Here is a 23,489-nt window from a genome sequence, read left to right on the forward strand (position 1 = left end):
TAGAAATGAAAAAGTGATGATTAACTTTTTGCAAAAGTGTAATATCTACACTTGAGATAAAATTGTAATTATGCTAATTACAGAATATTTAAGTAAACCTATTTGCTTTTAATTTAGTAGAGAATTCAGGCCTGCCGCAGTCCAATTTCTACTTCTGGTCAAATTAAGGAACTGTCAAGCAATCTTTTTTTTTTTTCTTTCTGTTCTCCTACTTTTTAAAATTGTGAAACACAACCTATACAGAAAAGTATATAAAACATAAGTGTACAACTTAGCTAAAGAGTTCAAGGTGAACAGTACACACCCATCAAGAAATATGTCTTACAATTTTTAGTTTTTTACCTTGAAATAATTCTCTGTTGGAAAAAGTGATAAAGCCATATATGTACATGCAGTAAGAAGGCTTTGGCCGGGTGGCTCATGCCTGTAATCCCAGAACTTTGGGAGGCTGTGGCAGGTGGATCACAAGGTCAGGAGATCAAGACCATCCTGGCCAGCATGGTGAAACCCCGTCTCTACTAAAAATGCAAAAATTATCTAGGCATGGTGGTGTGTGCCTGTAATCTCAGCTACTCAGGAGGCTGAGGCAGGAGAATCACTTGAATCAGGGAGTTGGAGGTTGCAGTGAGCCGAGATTACACCACTGCACTCCAGCCTGGTGACAGAGCGAGACTCCATCTCAAAAAAAAAAAAAAAAAAAAAAAGGCTTTAACCAGTCACAAATGACCAGGGTAACAGAAGCAGGATTGCGGAAGGAAGCTGGGGGGCTGGGGGGCTGGAGGGCTAGGAATGGGGGTGGGGTGGGTAACCAGGTCATCCTTGGGTGCATTTTTGTACTGTTTTTCTGACTTTGAATGCTATTTTATTTCTGCCTTAAAGTGAACATGGATAAGAGGAGGAAACTTACTGTTCCCTAGCTAGAGAAGAAAAAAGAAAACGTGGTTGTGTGCATGCACAGTTATAGAAGGGGTATGCAATAATTCCCTCGTTCTGTGTAGTTCTGTGGAATTCTCATTAAAAAGCTAGACAGAGCAATTTTTAAAATAAGTTGAATTTAAAGGACCCAAACTGGCTTCTATTGTATTATGTTTTCTATTGTCTTTGTGCATTTAGTCTGTTGATAATTTTTTTTCTTTGATTGAACAGATTGCTGAGCTGAGAGAAATAGAATACATTAAAAATTTACCCATCCTTCGAGTTCTCAATCTTCTAAAAAATCCAATTCAGGTGAGACATTATTTATATCAGGGAGGGAGAGAGAGAAGAAAGTGGGATGGTGGAGGGAAACTATCTAGGAATTCTTCAAGAAGTACTTTTGATAAAAGAATATCAGGAATGTGAATAGAGTTTGTCTATCTTCCTTCTTTCTAAGGAAGGGTTTAGTAGTACCTAAAGTGACAATTTTTTTTTTTTAAGACATAAGATCTTCTCTCATGACTAACAAGCTGTCACATGACTGTCAGCGAAGGAAAGCCTGAAACTGAATATCATTTAGTTGCTCTGCTGGTCATTTGTGACTCATCCCTGGTGGTAAAGGTTACAGGAAGGAGGTAATAAGATTGCAGAACAATGTTCTCTGACATTAGACAATGCAAGACACCAGAGGGGGAGATAGAATGTGGTTCCTATTCTATAACAGGGGAAAGAAAATCTAAGATTAGCTACCTAATTTACCTGGATATAGCCATGAAATTGATGTATATGTGAAATAATTATAGAACAGAATAATACATTTCCCAGGAGTTCTTCACACCTCTGGGACTGAAGGATCAGGGAGTGTTTCAAGTCCTTCTCTTTCTCTCCATTGATAGATGCTTTCTCCCGGTCTCCTCCCCTCTCTCCTTGTCTGTTTGTCCTTCATTCCATTCTTCTACCTGTATCCTTCACTTAGTTTCCACAGGCTCTTGACTTTGCATGTAGCTCTTAGTAACTTTCTTTTTGTTTGTATCTTGATGAACACGTCTAGATAGGTGAAAAACAGAAAATACAAGAAAGATTTATAAATTAAAAGCTGCCCTTGGGACAGGAACAGTGGGAGGCAATTTAAAAGCATTTCTGGAAAAGTAAGAGGCAGGGCTTAAAGTGGCCAGCACACCTCAGTTTCAAATCCCTGAAGGGTGTTTGTGCATATGCATGAATAAGCATCACAAGCCGTTTGACACATGTTAACTGATTTATATACAAAACCTCTCCCCAACATTTACATCTAAGCTTTGTACATTCATCTCATATACGGTCTCATCTATTGGATTGGCGCAAAAGTAATTGTGGTTTTTTCATTCTTTTAATGACAAAGACCACAATTACTTTTGCACCAACCTAATATATAACGGATCATCCGCTAATATCTAATGTCTTTCCCCTCAAAGAGGCATGGCTTCTTACTACAAAAACTCTAATTATAATTTCCAAAAGGCAGATAATCCTGATGGTAGGCAGTAATAAGGAGTTTGTTTTATAAATGAATATCATTTTATTATTACAAACAAATTAATAATAAACAATACAAATTAATACGAAATATTGCATATAAATAATAACAAAATAATATAAAATATTAAAGTTTCATTATTTGCAGAATTGAGACTTGTTGGAGTTACAAGACAGGGTTTGAGTCACTGGCCACGGGATCTTAGATGAGATGCTTCACTTTTCTGAGGCTTGGTAGCCTTTAGAAATGAGGATAATCTGGAAGCCATTATCCTCAGCAACCTACCACAGGAACAGGAAACCAAACACCACATGTTCTCACTTATAACTGGGAGCTGAACAATGAGAACACATGGACACAGGGAGGAGAACAACGTACCCTGGGGCCTGTCGGGGGCGGGAGGAGGGAGAGTATCAGGATAAATAGCTAATGCATGCGGGGCTTAATACCTAGGTGATGGGTTGATGGGTGCAGCAAACCATCGTGGCACACCCTTACCTATGTAAGAAACCTGCACGTCCTGCACATGTATCCCAGAACTTAAAATTAAATTAATTTTTTTTTTTCGACAGAGTCTCGCTCTGTCAACCAGGCTGGAGTGCAGTGGCGCGATCTCGGCTCACTGCAAGCTCCGCCTCCTGGGTTCATGCCATTCTGCTGCCTCAGCCTCCTGAGTAGCTGGGACTACGGGCACCTGCCACCATGCCTGGCTAATTTTTTTGTATTTTTAGTAGAGGCAAGGTTTCACCGTGTTAGCCAGGACGTTCTCGATCTCCTGATCTCATGATCTGCCTGCCTTGGCCTCGCAAAGTGCTGGGATTACAGGTGTGAGCCACCTTGCCCGGCCAATTAAATTAAATTTTAAAAAAAGAAATGAAGATAATCCACCTGTCTTGTTAATCTCTAATCTCACAGGGAGATTAACAAGAGTGTACACTCGAAGACCTTTATAAGTTACAAGGCACAGTCTGCATTGAGTTAATGTAAGGGGACTGGGAAGTGTGAAATGCATAGTCCTGTGAGGGTGTGTGGGAATGATGAGGTAGCAGGTGAAAGCCCCAAGCTCATGAAAACCCAATGCTGGTGCTTGTTGATTTGGGAAAAGGAAGGCAACTGAACAGTCCTCTTGATATTTTAAATAGGAAAAGTCTGAATATTGGTTCTTCGTAATTTTTATGCTTCTGCGATTAACAGAATTAGATCAGAAGAAGATTAAAGTGGAAGAAAAGGTATGTAATCATGTCATACCATTACCATTGTGTTATTGGGTTAATATGCTCAAAAGCTCGTGTTGCCTGCTGTGGAAGCAATATAATCAATAAATAAGACACATAACAATATGTACATTAATTCATTTAGGGAATGTTTCCTTGCCTTAGGATCTGTTCATTTAACCCTCTGCAAAGGTGAGTATCAACACAAATGCAGTGAAAGGCCTGATGTCTTGCTGTTAGTACAGTGAAGAGGTTGGCTGTGGGGAACAGAAGCAACACTCCACTTATATAGGTCGCAGCTTTTTGGCAGACTATCAGTTTGAAAAACTATCCTGTTTGGAAGGTGTATGATTCTGTCTGTGTTACCTGAAAAATCCATTTAACAATAAAATGCATTATAATGTCACTCTACCATATAATCAAAAGGTACTCAAATAAATCACTACTCTGATATTTTAAATCCTTAATTCTGCTCTTTAAAAAAATGATTCATCTAGTCACAAAATTCCAGAATAACCAGACCTTGAATGCTAGCACCTGCCTCCCTGCTTTTCATACTCACGGTCACTGCTTTGTCTTGCTTTAGTAGCTGGTGACAGCCAAAATCTCTACTAATGAGGGATTTCTTACACTGGATGCAAATTTGAGACGGGAATGAAAACAGGTATAAATATGTAGAGAGGCACGTATTCCATCTCATAAATGCCTTTCTGAAATCTTGGTTAAAAGCAGTTACAGATGCCAGTCTGTCATTATTCTCACACTCAAAGGTACTTATTAGATTCCTCTTTTCCTTTAACATTTTGCAAAAGGAATACAATTTAAACCCATGTATTAAGTAAAGATACGGCATATGATAGATGAGGATAATGTATTTAGAAGAATGGGAAAGACAAGGGGATGAAGAACTGTACATTATGAAGAAAAGGCCCATATCCTTGAATGAACAAAGTTATGCTAAATGAGGAGGAAGTTTTGGTAGAATTTGAGATTGTGGGAATCGTTCTTGGTGAAATGGTATGAGGAAAACATTCCGCATGCATCAAAACCTGGAATCTACAGCTATAAGTTTTATTCCTTTTTCACATATTAAAAGTTGGAATGTTTACTATATTCAAAGTAATCATGGGCTTTAGAGGGGCTGTGGGTTTTTGTTTGGTGTTTTTTTTGTGTGTGTTTTTGTTTTTTGCCGTTTTCCCTCCCAAACCAGGCAGAATAAAGAAGTAGGAGATCAAAAGACTCCACTCAATATTTTTAAATAATTATCATTTCTTAAATTTTAGGAAAATTAGAGTAGACATGAAGACTGAATACTAATGTTAATGGGTGTGTGTTAAATTATTTTCTGTACCTGGCTGCACGTGTACAACATTTCATTAAGGAAAAATCCAAGCTTTGTCTTCTTTTTAGAAACAAAACTTTTTTTCCCTTTTACATCTCTAATTCTGGAAAAGGTTTCAGCAGTGAATAAATATGATCCTCCCCCTGAAGTGGTTGCAGCTCAAGACCACCTGACCCATGTTGTCAACAGCGTGATGCAGCCGCAGAGGATCTTTGACAGGTACTTATTAGAAATCCAAAGGCCGGAATTCAGGGTGAGCAAGCAAAAGACAGCCTCATCATTTCCCCTAACCCCTATTTTGTGACCCCTTTATTTCCGATAAAGGCTGCTTTTTCCCTTTCTCTGAGGGAAGGGGCCAAGTCTTTATTTGATAGACAATATTGTCTCCATTATGGTATATTATTAATATCATGTACTTGAGTGTGTTGCTTTCTTGCTCGTATTTTCCCAAGCATGGTGATGAGTTGATTCACCTTCACTAGTTTTTCTGGCCGCTTGTATGGTGGCCAGCCTGTGCCATACAACAGTGAAATCTCAACAACAAAAAAAACCAAAAAAAAAAAAAAAAAAACCAGGACCAATTTTTCTGCCTTAGGAGAGAAACACAGACCTTAACCTTAACAGAAAATTGTGATAATTTATATCCATTGTAAATTTTCCCTCAGCTGTGAGTGAATGCTAAATACCCTTGCCAAAGACTGTTCCATGAATTCACATTATTAGGGAGTCCCTTAGAAGGAAGCCCAGCTAGCCTAAGGAAAACCTGAAACAGTCTTTGCACTAAGCTGCGATAAACTCAGCAGGGAGGAGTCGCCCAGCTCGGTGGAACACATGAACAGAGTCTCTCACCTCTGAATTCGAAGACAGATTTGCCATGCTTTCTTCATTTCTTTTTAAAACAATCTGTTGGAGCAGATGGCCATTTATGCTCTAAGTATAATGCAGAAATTCTATCAATACCCAAAGGCATTTTAAAAATACTTGTAAAATCTCTTGGATATAAATGGCTTCTCTTCTTCATGTGGTATTTGCTCCTGTACTTCACATGGCTGGTTTCCCACAGAGAGCAAAATGTTTTATTTTGCAACCCAGGACATGATTTTTACATATAATTTAATAATGTAGACATTGACAGTTTTACATGTTTATGGTGGCCCTCTAGGTGAAATGAATTATCATTTATTACATACATCTGGAAAAGCACATTTGATTCAAAAGAGGGGCATTTATCTCCTCATTGTATTTCTATTCTAGTTTGTGGTATTGCTAGTTGTTTCATGCTTTAGGGTACGTTTAAATAAAGACATATATCAAAGAAATTTGCAGCAGTGTTTGATAAACACATATGTCTTGATCATTTCTGGCTGTCGGGAAAACAAGAATAAAGGCCAAGTAGGCCCAGATGTTCCAGGATGGAGTGGCATTCATTGCGGAAACTCATGGACAAAGGACCAGTAGCTAGTGCGCAGGCCTGCAATGCCCTTCCTACTCTGTGTCTAGGCCAGTACACAACTCTCTGTCAGCACCAGAAGTCAGGATCCAGGAGAGGAACCCCAACCCTTGGCTTTGGGACTTGTATGCTGCCATTACTGGGGAATCACTGTCCCCTCTCCTGGTATAATTGGGGTGAGGGTACAGTATTAAAATGACATGGCCAAACCTTGACTCTGGTCTGGTAGTCATTGATAGCTTCTTACCTTCTGATATGACAAAGTTCTCCAGACTCATCTGGTACATGTCCTGTCCCAAATCTGGAATCAGGCTTTTCTGCAAGAAGCCCCAGTTTTAGTGAAAAATAGTATTTCCCAATTCCAGTCTGGGGGTTAAGATACTCATTGCTACCAGGTTGGTCATTTATTTAGAGGCCTTTTAGTGGAAAGAGCTAAGAATGTAACTCTTTTCATCAATTCCTCTGTCTATCCATCCATCCATCCATCCATCCAGTCTATTTGTACCTACCTATATCTGTTCTATCTATATCTATCTGTCTGTTTGGGTAGACCTATCTGTGTCTATCTATAGATAGATGGATTAAATACCTCCTGAATTCTTGATATTTACAATGTTGATTCCAAAACTACAGTTAAGCTTTTACTCAACCTCCTCGCTATTGTATGGATATTTCCTTTTTTCCCACACCAAGAAATCTGGTTCTAAGGGACACAGAGGAAGACGAAATTACCAAATCCCGTAATTACTCATTTGAAAAAATCCTAGATTGTACCACAGTAGTATTAGAATACCAGTACTAATACTACCACCAAAATGATTCCTGTAAACATTAAAAATATTTTTTGCCTACAACTTACCCATTTCCTCCCATGTTTTTTATTGTGGTAAAATATATGTAACAAAATTTGCCACTTTAACAATTTTAAAGTGGACAGTTGAGTGGCATCAAGTACATTCATAATGTTATGTAACCATCACCACCATCTATTTCCAAAACATTTTCATTACCCCAAACAGAAACTCTGTACCCATTAAGCAATAACTCCTGGTTCTTCTCTGCTCCCAGCCTCTGGTAAGCTCTAATGTACTTTTGTCTCTATGAATTTGCCTATTCTATATATTTCATGTAAGTGTCATCCACCCCTTTTAGAAAATAGTGGTGGACTATATTTATATTGTCAAAACATACAGCCATCACATACCGTGCTTTCTCCTTCTTTGCTCTTATTTAGTCTCAATTCTCTGGCTAACTACATAGTTGTTGCTCACTACCAGTCGTTATATTGATGTCCCTTGAGTCACTTTGGTTGTATGAAGCTTGTTTTCTAGTATTTTCCTTAGGAAGGGATATGGCATCAGTATCCTCTGAATTCTTGCATGTTATAACAATGTGTGCCCTTTATACTTGAAAGTCATTTTTGCTAAATATAAAATTCATGACCCACACCTTTTTCCTTGAATATATTAAAAATGTTACTCCATTGTCTTTTGGCATAAAACAAAATCTGATGATAATTTAATTTTCTTTCCCTTACATGTAATGTGCTTTTTTTTTTTCTAATTGGAAGTTTTTTTCTTTTTCTTTAAAGCCAAGTAATTTTACCAGACTATGTCCTGGTTTAGTTCTGAGCTGATATTTCTGGTATAATGTGTGCCCTTTCAATGCGTAGTGTTTTTTGTTTGTTTGTTTGTTTTAATTTCAGGGAAGGTTTTTTTGAAGTATAGCCTCTGTTTTCTGTTCCTTTGGTTTTCATCTTCAGGAAGAAGCTCTCTTTTGCTTATTTTCAATATTTGTCACTTTCTTTTTCTTAGTTATTTTTTTGAAAAAATATATTTTGAGGTAATTGTAGATTCACATGAAGTTGTAAGAAATAATACAGAGAAATTCCATATACCAGTCATCCAGTTTTCCTCAATGTTGATATCTTGCGTAGCTATAGCAGAACATTAAAACAAGGAAATTGACCAGGAAATCCACCAACCTTATCGGATTTCACCAGTTTTGCATGTACTCTTTTGTCTTTAGTTCTATTTACCTCTGTGCAATTTTATCACGTGTAGATTCATCTTAGCACCACTACAGTCAAGATATAGAGCAGTTTTATCACAAGGATCCCTTGTAATACTCTATAATAGCCATAGCACCTCCCTCCCTCTCATCTTCCCTAACCCCTGGAAACCACTAATCTGTCCCTGTCTCTATCTATAATGCTGTTATTTCAAACATGTAATATAAATAGAATCATACAGTATATAGCCTCTTGGGATTGGCTTTCTTTTTTTCACTCAGACTAATTCCCTGGAAACGCATTCGAGTTGTTGCATGAATCAATAGTTCATTCTTTCTTATTGCCATGTAGCATTCCATGGCATGGAAGTATCACAGTTACTTGAACTGCTTACCTGTTGAAAGACATCTGGACTGATTCCACTTTTGGGTGATTGCAAATAGAGCTGTCATGAACATTCATGTCCAGGCTTTTGCACATGTACAGCTTCAGGCTGCCTGCTCTTGGCAGGTACCCAGTGGCTGTTTTGGGGTTCACTTGCTCTCAGATCTGTCAGATGCTGCCCATTGCTTCCCTCTTCTTCCTCCTGCATTGACTGTAGTACCACACAGATTTTGTGGGTCCATGGCTCTTGGCGATTCTGTTTCATGTACTTATATGTGTTTCCCGTAGGCTTTTGCTCTCAAGTTTTTCTGTGGGAATTCGGAGAGATTGAAAAACTATGCTGTTTCATTGTTTCCACAGACTCTTCTCAGAATCTACACCTTCATCTTCATAGAATCCACACCTCAGCCATGTGGTTTTTTAAAATTTTATATTTTATTCTAGATTGCTACAATTTCTGTCATGAGTAGAGTTTAAACACATTGTTCAGTGTGTTGCAGGAGATTTTATTATTATTATGATTATTATTATTTTTTTTTTGAGACAGTTTCACTCTTGTTGCCCAGACTGGAGTACAATGGCGCCATCTCGGTTCACTGCAACCTCCATCTCCTGGATTCAAGAGATTCTCCTGCCTCTGCCTCCCGAGTAACTGGGATTATGGGTGTGCACCACCATGCCTGCTAATTCTGTATTTTCAGTAGAGACAGGGTTTCTTCATGTTGGTCAGGCTGGTCTCGAACTCCTCACCTCAGGTGATCTGCCTCAGCCTCCCAAAGTGCTGGGATTACAGGGGTGAGCCATTGCGGCCGGCTGCAGGAGATTTTATTAATCAATTCATTCTTTAGTCCAGTCTTCAGGCTTGGCAGCCAAACCTACATTTGTATATCAGCTCTCCCTTATTAACTATCACTTTGAGCAAGTTAATTAACCTCATTGTACTTCAGTGTCTTCATACGTTAAAAGGGGATAATGACAGAAACATCTTCATTAGCTTCTTGTGATAATTAAATGAGGTAATGGATGTATGACTCTTAGAATGCTTCCTGGCACATAGTAATTGCTCAGGTAAATTTTAGCTATTACTGTTAAGTTGGCTTTGCATACCTGCATTCTAATTCAGTAGTTATAAATATTTATCTTAACTTTACAGTCTTATTTAACTTTAACAGTCTTATTTCTTTCATTGATCAGTTTTGGGGAGGAATATTTCACTCTAGCCATCAAGAACCAATAAATGTTATATTTTTTCCTTTAAAAGTCATTTTAAAGTAAATTTACATAAGTTCATATTTTACCTTATTTGTTATCTATGCTTTGAATATTATTTTTGACATATAATCAATCTGTTTCTGGAAAGGACAACTATTCTTCTATGCAGTGTCTTATATAGCAAGTGCTCATTTAGCCGGGTTAATGGTGGCCTAATGGATGTAGTTAATGTGCTGTCTCCCTGACTGCAATAGGAGAACTGACTCTGGTCCTGTGTTGTAGCACTCTTCCCAGCCTGGATGCCCCTTATCCCATGCTGATACTAGCTGGTCCTGAAGCTTGTGGGAAACGAGAGCTTGCCCATCGCCTCTGCAGACAGTTTAGCACTTACTTCAGATATGGGTAAGTTTGTTTATTGGCTTGTTAAGACTTGGAAATTCATCCGAATTATTGGAGGTATCAGTAGTTGTAGTAAAATCTCCGATATTGCTAATGTTGGCTATTAATTTTAAGCAAGTTCGGAAATGTACAAAACAACTTAATATTTAAGTTACACTTTATAGCAAAGCCAAAAGTGGTAAGTAAATTGAATGTTCAATAGATATTAACTCTTGGTAAGGACAGAGCACCATGTGAGTGTTAATCCTTGATGGTAAATTATTGATAAAATTGGATCAATGTGATTACCTGGTTCTGGAACGATAGAATCTTGATTCTTGTGCCATTCTAATCGATATGGTAAAGATGATTGCTAAAGTGTACTTCTAGCAATAGAAGAACTTACCATATAGCAGGAAGAAACAAAATAATTTTTCTTTTTTTTCTTTTTTTTTTTGATACGGAGTCTGGCTCTGTCACCCAGACTGGAGTGCAGTGGTGCGATCTCGGCTCACTGCAAGCTCCACCTCTCGGGTTCATACCATTCTCCTGCCTCAGCCTCCGAAGTAGCTGGGACTACAGGCAGCCGCCACCATGCCTGGCTAATTTTTTGTATTACTAGTAGAGAAGGGGTTTCACCATGTTAGTCAGGATAGTCTCGATCTCCTGACCTCATGATCCTCCCACCTTGGCCTCCCAAAGTGCTGGGATTACGGGTGTGAGCCACCGCGCCTGACCGAAACAAAATAATTTTTCTTTTGTCAAGCAGACAGTAAACATACAGCAATGACTCCCCTGCTCCCTGCTTCCCCGCCCCCACACCACAAAATAAGCAAGCAAACCAGCATGGCTCATTCATGCTGTTCCCCACCTTTTCCATAAAAGGCTTATCGGCTTCTTTGCCACTTATTATACTGTGATATACACTGTATTTTTTTTAACTTTAATTTTCCAAATGCTTAACTTAATTCAGTCTCAGCCCAAATCATCCTCCAGGGTTTGAAAATCAACATCTTTTTCATTAAGCATAAATGGCATTTGAAGGCAGGCTTCTCCCCTTGCCTTGCAGTATGATAGCATGAATCACCGTGTTGTGATGTGTGATGGGCATATCTGTGCTCAGGGACAGCCTCTCCTGTCTGAGCCTGGAACATGTGCCAATGGCACTTGAGCGTCTTTGTCTCTGACAGGTCTTCCTCTTTTGGTATTTCAGGAGGAAGGAAGGAGGGGGGCAGCAAGTTTTTCTTTTTCTTTCCTTCAGGTTAGCATTCAATACACTTCAAGTTTTCTGGAGCAAATATTTTGCTTAGTGATGTCTTAATGACCCAGTTAAAATAGAGGAACATATCCGAAAAACTAGAACCATCCAAAAAAAAAAAACAAAAAACAACAAACAAACAAACAAAAAACCACACACACACAAAACTCCAACTGAGTTTAAAGAGTTTTTCAGAGGCTGAGCGTAGTGGCTCACGCTTCTAATCCCAGCACTATGGGAGGCTGAGGCGGGCGGATCACTTGAAGCCAGGAGTTCGAGACCAGCCCAGTCAACATGGCAAAATCTCTTCTCTACTAAAAGTATAAAAATTAGCTGGGTGTGTTGGCGCACACCTGTAATCCCAGCTGCTCGGGAGGCTGAGACGTGAGAATCGAAGATTGTGCCATTGCATTCCAGCCTGGGCAACAGAGTGAGACTCTGTCTCAAAAAAAAAAAAAAAAAAAAAAAAAAAGATTTTTTTTTTAGAGGTTTTGGTGAATCAAATTTAGAATTGTCTGTCATCTCTTAAACTGGTTTCCTCTTGTACATTTTGTGTATGGCAAAGAAATTACTTTTAGATTAGTGGTGCCTGTCAGTGAGCTGAGGATGTGGCTACAAAGATATATAGGACAGCCAGAAAAATAAGTGCAAATTATTTCCTAATGCTATTACAAAAAAACTTCCTTCCCTGAAGCTACACGTGTTCAAACAATGTAAACACTATTTCAAACAGATCCATTTATTTAGATATTTAAAATTACATCCTTTATTTGAACAACTCTAGGCCACAAACACTATGGAAAAATTTATTAATACATTTTAAACACCCTGAAGTAACAAAAATAAATTAAAAGTTAATGTTAGAATAAAAATATAGAGTACATTATGTTTCTGTGGATGTACTGAACCTGTTTTAAAAGATAAGCTGAACACAATGAATGGAAGGACAAACTAGGGCAAAAGGGTATATGCTATTTTGCTAATGCGTAAATTTGGAACTTTTTAGCAAACCAAAGTGACCTATGAGGAACCAAGTTTCTCCAGTTCCTTTCACATCTCTGATACCAGTTATGTTGCAAATGGTTGGTAGCCCAGTCCTGTTTATTTCTCTGTGATATGCTACTGCTAAGACATACTTTGTTGGATATGTTTTTAGAGATGTTTATTGACTCATCATCAAGATTTGGAGCCAATCTGCCCTTACATTCTTATCTGGTGAGGCCTCCCAATTACTCATTTTCATTGAATCTTTTATTTCCCTAACTAGAATGCTTATCCATCATGCTTGTGATTAGTTGATTTAATGTCTGCTTTCCCTGCTTGTCTGTAGCCCATTGAGGGCAGGGTGCATGTCAGCCTTGTTCACCACTGAGTTCTCAATATCCAGTATATGGCCAGACACTTAATATGTGTGTGATAAATATTTGTTAAATAACTGACTGACTGACTGATTGAGTAAATGGTTGGCTGAATTAATGGCATGGTGTGCAACAGATCATATAAATGGCTGTAATAAGAAGCATGGGTGATCTTCCCCAACCTCCACTGATGGAGCTATGCAGAGATGAATGGATTCATCCACTTGTTCATTCTTTCAATACATATTTATTGAATTCCTCTCTTGTGCTAGTCCCTGAGGGTAGAGCAGGAACAAGACTGGTGAGGTCCTTGCCTTAATGAAATTTGTAATCTAATGGGGGACTCAGACCTTAGATAATCCGTGCTATGTGAAATTTAGGTGGAGGTACAAGATGGCAAAACAGAATCCTAAAATTAGCTTCATGCTCCTGTACTGTTACCTCTGCCACTGCTATTTTTCTCTTCTGGCTGGAATTAGTGGTGAGTAGAAAGACACTCCTAACTGCCCCCCTCCCAACTACAAACTCATTCAACCACCTCCCTCAGAGTTTCAGAAGCACCATCCAACTGTTCACTGTCATCCTCATGAAGGCAGAGGTCAAGGTTTGTTCATTGGCAAATTATTCTAAGAATTTCATCAAGGCACAGATAAAAGACTATGCATCGGATGGAAAAGGATATTAGATAGCTAGTTACTTTATCCATTGAGAAAGTAAGCTACTGCTACCATTACATGCAGCAACTTTCTAGTTAAAATTAAAAAAAAAAACAAAGCACATTCGCACATTCTCAAGGACAAGTCATTGCTCTTGTTTAGATTTTCTTTTCTATTATTCTTTATCCAACATAAGTTTTATTGATTTTTAATTATGTGAAAAGAAAAAAGGCGTGCATAGAGTCTCATGGTGAAACATAAAAGCATTTACAAAGGCACTTGCTCCACCATTTGCTTGAATCATTTCTTTCCTTCCTCCTCATTTAATTTTTTCCTGGCATTTTACTTCCTTTCTAAATTGCATTGACCCAAGATCAAGACATTCAATGAAATTTTCACATGCTAAGTTGCATATCCAGATATATAAATATTGAAAACATAACTCAGTCACAGAACAAATATTGGTGCGGCTGAGAGATTTTGCTGTAGTTAGGTTTTGATTTTACTATTTGTTCTTGGTTTTAGAAATATGTTGAATGTTCTTTCTTTACCAGTATTAGTTATGGGTGACCTGGAGATATGCATTTACTTTGTTCAAAGTCTCTCTATTGATTTCCAGCTGAGCACCCCACAAATCAGTGACTTCCTGGAAAAGTGCCAGATAATGAGGGCAACCCAAAACAATATCAGCATGCCTGTTTATCTTCTAGATTTAAGGCCATGAAAGTGATCTGAATGGCCCTGAAAGAAAAACTTTATTCTTTCTTAGATCTCTATTTGATAGCCATCTCTATTTTCATAAGCTTCTCATGATGTTGACTACTAAATATATTTTATTTTTAGCATTATAATAGAGTAAAATAAAAGACCACAGCTATTTAGTTACATGAGATGATATGAGCTGTAGCAGCCTAAATGCAGTCTCAGCTAAGGTGTCTGTTTATACACATGTGACAAATTTGTAGAATGGTTCATTTATTCCTTCAATATTTATCGAGCACTGTGCAAATGCTATATGCTGGTGATGAAACTGTGAAATGAACAGGCATGGTTCTTCTCCTCCTGGCAGCTTACAAAGTAGTATGAGATTTAAACAGGTAAATACTAACAAGATAGTTTGATGGGTGCTATGATGAGGGAGGTAAAGAGCCTCTGAGATAGAAATAAAAGAGAAGTAGGAAGTGGGGCTTGAGTTGGGGGTGTATTCTAGGCAGAGAGGACAGCATATGGCTCAGCTTGAACTATCAAGGGAGATGGCAGAAGATAAGACTGGAAGGACAGACAGGGGTCCGGTCATAAAGGATTTCTAAACAGGGAGGGGAATGGCGTGATCACATTTGCATTTTAGAAAGCGTATCCTGTTGGCAATTTGGGAAAGGGCTTAGGGAAGGAAGGCTGGAGACAAGCAGACCAGGTAGAATGTAGTGACGGGTGATGATAGCATGAGTCAGAAAATGGTGTGTAGTTACTGAAAAGTGGGCAGAGTAGTGGCTTCATGGAGTTTGATACTTAGATACAGTATGTGCTGGAATCTTTTGTGTGGAGGATCACTTAAATTGTGTCCAGCAAGCTATTGACATATATTTGCATTGGGTGTTCAGACCAATTTCATTTACCTCCCAGATTCCTCTAGGAATACCTGGGCTTTTGTGGCTACCCATTGATAGAGCTCACTTACTAACAATGTGATGTGCTGTAATGTGCTTGAATTCAGATGTGCCCAGAGCCAAGCCTCTGCCTAAATGTTTGCAATAACAAGTTCATTATTTCCTGAGGCAATCTGGTTCAGAATTAAGATTCTAAATCTGCATGCTTCTGAATGACACAGAAAAAAAATACTACTTCCTCATCCACCTGCTAGCTCTTCTTAGATATCTTTTCTTCCTGTTACATTTCCCTGGATATTTTGGGATTCCATTATTTAGCCTGGCTTTCCAATTCCTTTTCCTCTTGATCATCTCCTTTCTGTGAACTTGGTTTGGTAGTAGCTTCAGTGACACCTGGCCATGAATTGGCACCCTTAGACTTTTAGGACCAGAGTTGGAGTCTGGGGTTCATCTCTAACTTAGTCCTTTTCTGTGTTAAGTGAAATCACAGGGATTATGGTTCCCATTACAAACCATAATTTTACTAGCAAATTAACTAGTAAATGATGAATATGTGGAAAGATTTAGACAAGGGAAAAGAAGAATTTTGAAAGTCCTGGCTCGAGCAAATTTCTTTGTCTAGAATTTGGTATCACTTTTCTTATGTAAGTTTAGTGAAATGTTGCCTTCACTATGAAGCATTTTCTTTTTGAGATGTTCATATTTGGGCAGCATATAACACGGTGAACATTTCTATATGTGAAAATTGGGTGATGAATTAAAAAAAAAACACAGATCATCTTAGGTTCTTCTTAATAGGAAGTCTGCAGTGGCTGCAGGTTCTGTCATCAGCATTCTGCACATCAGTGGAGCCATCTCTTTATTTACCTGCCTAGAAGCTTCAAATTGCTCCTTTGTTTTGTCTTTCTTTGAGATATTCAGAAGAAATTCTTACCACTCAATTCCTTTGTTGAGAAATGTAAGTTCAGCATAATGTGTAAAAGCTATGCTAAGGGTTTGCTGCAAGGGTGCCAAGCTATTGATTTATCTTCCCTGACTGTCAAGGACACCAATAGACAGAGGGTGTCAGGTCTCTGCTAAGGCATGTGAAGAAATGCCAATGTATTCAAACAACAAAACAAATGCCACAGTGTTTTCACAGCCTTCTCTTAGAATGTACTCTCTTCCCTGAGTATATAATTTAAATATGATGTTAAGACCTTAAAATGTATTAGTACAGTTAATTCTTAAGTATAATGGAAAGGGAGCAGTGGTATGAATTATAAACATTTATTTGTCTTTGACTTTGCAACGAAGAGCCTTTCGAGGTTGCAACTTTACTCTCTGAATTAGTATGATATTAACAAGAATTGACTTTTGAGTCATCCTGGCGTTGCTACTTAGTAACATTACTTAATCGCTGTGCCTCCAGTTTCATTATTTGTAAAATAAAAATAAGAAATAATACCTAGCTTATGGTTTTTGTAAGAAATAAATGAAATAACATGTCAAGTGTCTAGCTAGTCTCATCTCTTATTTTATTTTATTATTTATTTATTGAAACAGGGTGTTGCTCTGTTGCCTCGGCTGGAATGCAATGGGGCAATTATGGCTTGCTGCAGCCTCAAACTCCTGGGCTCAAGTGAGCCTCACACCTCAACCTCCTGAGTAGCTGAGACCACAGGCACATGCCACCACACCTGGCTAATTTTTAAATTTTTTTGTAGAGACAGGATCTCACTATGTTGCCCAGGCTGGTCCTGAACTCCTGGGCTCAAGCAATCCTCCTGCCTTGGCCTCCCAAAGTACAGGGATTGCAGGAATAAGCTACTGTGCCTGGCTCTCATCTCCTATTTTAAAACTACAGTAAAATCTAAAAATCAGTTTGCATTTCTGCAGTTAACAGTGGAAGGCAGAATTATATGAACTCAAGAGTCCTGGTGGTTGGGACCACCATATTCTTGTTGTAGGACCAACACTGGCCTGCTGTGTGACCTTAGAGGAGTTATTTTTGTAGTCATCTATAAAATGGAGTTCTTAGCAGCTGTTATCCACTTCTCCTGTTTCATTTTTCATTCATTTTACAAAAATTTATCAAATGCCTACTATGTGCCAAGCATTGGGAATGCAGTGGCGAATAAGACATGGTCCTCCCCTTTAGGACTCATATGTTCTGCTGGGAAAGATAGGGAAAAAACAGATAAATATATAAAAGAAAGCAGTTCTGGGGAGACAGTAGTTGAGCGGTGTGGAGGGATGGGGAGGCTATTTCAGACAGTGGAGAGAAAAGGCCTCTTTGGCTGAGCTGAGACTTCCATTCAGCATTGGCACCATGGATTGCCACAGGAGGTTTATACACAGTGTTGATATGGACAAGCACAGGGCACATGAGATAGATTTGCCCTCAGGTGGTGGAGGGGATGGGCCCTGAACATACAATTGGAATGCAATTGGCAAAGACACTAAGGCTGTGGAAATATAAAGAGATGAATAATCCAGCCATAGAGGTCAGGGAAGGATTTTTGGAGGGGTGACATTTAAACTGAGTTCTGAGAAACAAGTAGGCCAGCCAGGTGGAAGTAGAGAAGGACAGCCTGTGGAAAAGGCTCATAGAGTAAACATGAAAGCAGGTGGGTGGAAAATAGTTGAGTGATAAGTATTGATTTAATTCTTAAAGTATTATTACATGATGGCAGAGGAAGTGGTTCAGAAGGTGGTAAGTAATAATGAGTAAAAATTTGGTATGGATAATCCAAATTTTGTATAATCCTTATAGATGATAGCAACTGAATATAATCTAGCACTTCGAAACCAACATATTCTTACAACTGTATTACTTTATGATTTATGATTTGTGGATTAACTTCATTTTTTAAAACATAATTTATATTGAAACCTTTTCCATTTTGAATTTCAAGTTAGAAATAGACTAGGTGATCTGTTTTATGATTTCAGGGCCTGTCATACCACAAGACCACCTTACTTTGGAGAAGGGGATCGAGTTGATTATCATTTTATCTCTCAAGATGTTTTTGATGAAATGGTAAACATGGTAAGAATGTTTGCCTTTGTTTTTATTGCACAAGAAATACACGTTCTCTGGCAAAAATGTTAGGAAATAGTTATAAATAAAAAAAGGAAGAATTAAATTTTGTGCTTGTTATGAGAGGTGAGTTTTTACTGGGTTGTTTTTTTCTTAAAGTGCTTAATATATCATTCTTCACATGCTTTTTTATTTTATGGTCTTGGAGAAAATATTGTAAATTTCCAATAAGAATGAATGAGTAAGCATTTTAAGGAAATAGAACTAAAGCAGTATGAAAAATTCTTGTGATTTGTGCTTATCAGTTGCTGCTACTGTTATTAGTCAGATTTACTCAAGAAAAACAGTTCTTACATAACCGATGGCACACAAATCTTGTAAATTAAGTATGTCTGGGGATTTGGGTATTCTGTCCAGAGAGTAGTCTTTCTGTGTATTATCTGTGGTGCTTTCTAATTGTTACAACCCTAAGCACCATTTCAGTATGGTGTGTCCCATTTAGTTGGCTTGTTCTGGACATGTTACCATGGTCATGTTCCTGTTTGAGAAGTTCTCGGTCCTGGAGGCCGAGCAGTTCATTAATGCAGATGGCAGCCCTTGCTAGAAGATGGGAGATGATCCCTAACTTCTTTGAGGACTATGTTTTTACAAGGTCAAGGTAATTACCGTGCATTAGTCCATTTCACAGGCACTCAGAACAATCTTGTTTAAATTTTGGGTTTTTGCATTTGTTTGTTTTTTACTGAAACCCTGACAATCTGGTTATTGATAGTAACTCAAAACACTCTTGTCTTTGAATTCATTTTCTTCAAAACAACTTATATGTTCCTTCTTGGCCTTCACATACAAAGGGAACCCTCATAATCCTCGCATGTTTTATCTGCTGAAAGTGTATGCTAATGTAAATATGTATCTGCCCATGACTTCAGTTAAACTGAAGGAGTAGCTCATATTTTCATCACGACCAATGAATCTGTAAACCTTTGGTTTTTACTTCTCCGTGGCCCTTATTTTTGTTTATATCTTCATTGTTTCTATCACCAAGTAAATCCTACACCACTTTCTTTTCTTTTCTGAAGTCCACTGAACTATCAGATGAGGGACTCATCTGTGTTTCTGCTTTTGAAAGATTACCATCCAACTGGTGATTCCCTTATAGCTACATATCCTCTTTCCTCTTTCCCCTTCTTTTTCCTTCTTCCTTCCTCTGTTCCCACCCCCCAAATAATGGACCTGGCTTATTCTTCATTGTACAAAATCATGGAACATTTCAGCATAGGCTTTGCAGTTTCTATGAGTTTAATTTTGAATGGCCAACTCTATACATGGTGCCTGTTTTCTGGACTTCTCTTGTGTTTGTGGAGATATACAAGTGAGAAAATCCTATGTTCCCTAGGCAATTTTTCCTCTAACTTTGTCAAAAGAACATCTTGGAAATTCTTTATAATTTTCTCTCCTAGGGCTATATTTTGGCAGTTCAGTTTAATTGATTAAGAGTACTCTGGGACTTTATGTTTCTAAAAGCCTCAATAGAGATTTGAGAAGTTATCTTGATATTAGTAAGAAGCATTCTCTTAGGACTTTTTAAGTTGAAAGACAACTAATTCCCAAAATTAATGTTAATTTATCTTGTTAGAGTATGAGGCATTTTTTTCTCACGTCAGTTCATCTGTTCTCAGTACCCCATCTGCTCTCTGGTGTTTCATACCTTATCAGATCTGTAATCTAGTCTGGTTCAATTCCTAGTCTAAAAAGTCACTACACTTCTATGCTATATTTAGTCTTAGAATTTTACTACCTCTACAGAAATCCTCCTGTGTTTGAGAAGTACTTATTTTTACTGCTTCTGATAACATATATATACATTTCAGGATAATGTAATTTTCTTGAACTTGAATTGTGCCTCTGATCTCTTTTCCTTTAATGTAAGCTTGAGACTGTTTGATGAAGAGAGACAAACTTAGAGATGACAAACTTATGACACATTGTCAGCTTTGCCAATCACCCACAGACACTCAGCCTTCTGTTCACAGAACCCCCCTCTACACAGCAGCCACCCAGACAGCCTGCCCGCCATCCTCCATTACAGCAGGCCCACTGACGGACAGCCTTGGCACACCCTTACCGTGGACAGTCACACCTTTCTGCTCTGACACGTACAACACATAGACCTGCACACCTTCCCCCACACAGGGGCCTCCTCTATCCCATCAGACACTTCCCCCACAACACACAATCATCCCCCTAACATGCCCACAGATATGAGAACCCTTTTTATGGACACATACACAGTCCCCACAGAAACTCTCCCTCTCCTGTAGAAATAAAACCACAGACCCCGAGGTTTCTGGAGTATGACTATTGCTATTTATTAGGAAATCCATATGCAGCAAGAAACCAAAGTAGCATCACCAGCCAGAATGGGGTGGAGGGAAACCACTTAATCCCAATTCTTAACAAACTTGTAATGGGGTCTCTTTTATACCTATGTACTATGCAAGATTCCTCCCAACTCTACATCTCTACACCTTTCTAGAAAATGTTTTTTTTTATTATCCACAGTAGAAGGTCCTTGTACATAAACAATAAACAAACTTACAGTATATATCTGAAAAGGAATTCAAGTATACATTTTGAAAACAGCGAGTCACAGAGTGTTAGTCAGCGTTCTCCAGAGAAACAGAATCAATAGGATGTGTATATGTATAGCAAGAGATTTAGGGTTGGGCTCACACCTGTAATCCCAGCACTTTGGGAGGCTGAGGCGGGAGGATTGCTTGAACCTAGGAGTTTGAGACCAGCCTGGGCAACAAAATGAGACCCTATCTCTTCAAAAAATAAAAAATTAGCCTGGTGTAGGGGTTCATGCCTGTAGTCCCAGCAACTCAGGAGGCTGAGGCAGAAGGATTGCTTGAGCCCAGGAGGTCAAGGCTGCAGTGAGTTATGATTGCCCCACTGCACTCCAGCCTGTGTAACACAGCAAGACTCCATCTCTTAAAAGAAAGAGATTTAGTGTAAGAAATTGGCACACATGGGTTATAGGGACTGGCAAATCCAAATCTGCAGTGTGAGCCGGGCAGCCAGGAAATCCTAATGGGTTCACCTTGCCCGCTGCCTAGACAGAGCCGATTTTTCAAGATGAGAATTGCAATAGAGAAAGAATAATTCACACAGGGCCAGCTGTGCAGGAGACCACATTTTATCATTACTCAAATCAATCACCCTGAGCATTTGGGGATCACAGTTTTTAAGGACAACTTAGTGGGTAGGGGGAAGCCAGTGAGCCGGGAGTGCTGATTGGTCAGAGATGAAATCACAGAGAGTCAAGCTGTCTTCTTGTACTGAGTCAGTTCCTGGGTAGGGGCCACAAGATCAGATGAGCCAGTTTATCGATCTGGGTGGTGCCAGCTGATCCATCAAGTGCAGGGTCTACAAAATATCTCAAGCACTGATCTTAGGAGCAGTTTAGGGAGGGTCAGAATCTTGTAGCCTCCAGCTGCATGACTCCTAAACCATAATTTCTAATCTTGTGGCTAATTTTTTAGTCCTACAAAGGCAGTCTAGTCCCCAGGCAAGAAGGGAGTTTGTTTTGGGAAAGGGCTGTTATCATCTTTGTTTTAAAGTGTAAACTAAGTTCCTCCCAAAGTTAGTTCAGCCTGTGCCCAAGAATGAACAAGAACAGTTTGGAGGTTAGAAGCAAGATGGAGTCAGTTAGGTTAGATCTCTTTCATTGTCTCAGTCATAATTTTGCAATGGAGGTTTCAGTGGTGCAGATGAAATCCAAAGGCTGATCTTTTTGTTCTATTGAGGCCTTCAACTGATTGGATAAAGTCCACCTATATTATGGGTGGCAGTCTGCTTCCTTGAAGTTCACCAGTTTAAATGTTCATCTCACCCCAAACATCTTCCAAGTTGACACATAATACTAACCAGCAGATGCAATAAACAAGATAAAGTGTCTATCTGAAAGGAGAGCCAGACATATATATATATAGAAAAGGAGTCACAGTATTTGTTCCAAATAACAAAGAAAGTATGACATTGAAGGAGTAAAACAGTAAGGATATTTATTGTTGAGTTTTTAACTTTCGGAATATATAACATAAACTTCTTTTGATTATGGGGGATGTGGATCTTCCTCATCACCTGCAGCAGACACATTGCCCAGAGACCCATCCCCCAACCTCAAAAGACACCCTACGCCTTCTGGTCTCTGACCTGTCTTCCCTGACAGACAGCCCATCCCCGTACCCTCACATCTCCAGAACATCTGGGGCCAAGACACAGGGTAGCAATAGACCCAACTGCTGCTGTTCTTAATGCTGCCACCGCCATTTGATGGGATTCAATGCAGCCCTGGAAGTTTTCACTTCATTGTTTATTTCAAAATCATGTATATGAGAAGTCACACTTGCCAAGATCATCCACGTTTTTATTCCTTCTGTTGTCATCAGCTACCCAGTTTAGATTTGACCTAGTGGTTTAATGAATATAGTATTGCCAAAGAAAAAATCACAGACAATTTTAAGAGACGTCTTTTTTCTTGCCCCACCCCTCCTTTTTTTTTTTCCCAAGGGAATACCGTTTTTGGAAGAACTGAGCTTCCAGAATACAGACAGAGGCATCATTTATAGTTCAAATGGCTATAGGGCGGACACCAATTCTGTTGGATGACATTTGGGGCAGTTTCAGTAGAAAGCTATCTTTATGAGGAAAAACAGGATGGGTCTGCTTTTTCAAAGCTTTTAGGATGTCCCTGTAATTCATGGCCTCCCAGAATTATCTGTAATTCATAGCTTATCTTGGTAATGCAAGGCTTTTGGAAATGGAAGGCTTTTCTGGGTTGCCTGGTGTGCTGGCACAGCTGAAATGGTGGCGGTAAAGGGCAGGCCATTAGTTTTGTTCTCTCAGTAATGAAGGTTTTGGTGCGGGTTTGGCAGGAAGTGGGTAAGTAAACAAAATAGTCTATTTTACCATATGCTGCAGTGCCTTAACACTCCTCAACATTTTGTCAGCAAATTATTTCTAAAAACCTATTTTTTTTTGTCAGCTGAGAATTCTGAATAAATTTCTCTGTCACAGTTTGAAATTAAGTTTCATTTACCCCATTGTCATCCTTATACAGTTGCTAAAATTTGTAAGGTTTTTGAAATTATTTAGAGTAAG

General features: G+C 38.8%; 1 protein-coding gene across 8 annotated transcripts in view; it reads left to right on the forward strand.

Moving 5' to 3' along the window:
• LRGUK (leucine rich repeats and guanylate kinase domain containing) overlaps window positions 1-23,489 on the forward strand; it is a 150,323-nt gene that overhangs the window by 46,166 nt on the left and 80,668 nt on the right. For all 8 annotated transcript variants that reach the window (XR_010158996.1, XR_001719516.4, XM_016958172.4 and 5 more), the window contains exons 8-12: window positions 1,147-1,227; window positions 3,574-3,660; window positions 5,100-5,206; window positions 10,327-10,446; window positions 18,236-18,332. Coding sequence is in view for 6 of the 8 variants with exons in the window: in XM_016958172.4 (XP_016813661.1) it covers window positions 1,147-1,227; window positions 3,574-3,660; window positions 5,100-5,206; window positions 10,327-10,446; window positions 18,236-18,332 (492 nt within the window). In the remaining 2 variants the exon portion in view is untranslated. The remainder of the gene's footprint in view (window positions 1-1,146; window positions 1,228-3,573; window positions 3,661-5,099; window positions 5,207-10,326; window positions 10,447-18,235; window positions 18,333-23,489) is intronic.

This window comes from Pan troglodytes, chromosome 6 (genome assembly GCF_028858775.2).
Source record: "Pan troglodytes isolate AG18354 chromosome 6, NHGRI_mPanTro3-v2.0_pri, whole genome shotgun sequence".
Classification (NCBI taxonomy): domain Eukaryota; kingdom Metazoa; phylum Chordata; class Mammalia; order Primates; family Hominidae; genus Pan; species Pan troglodytes.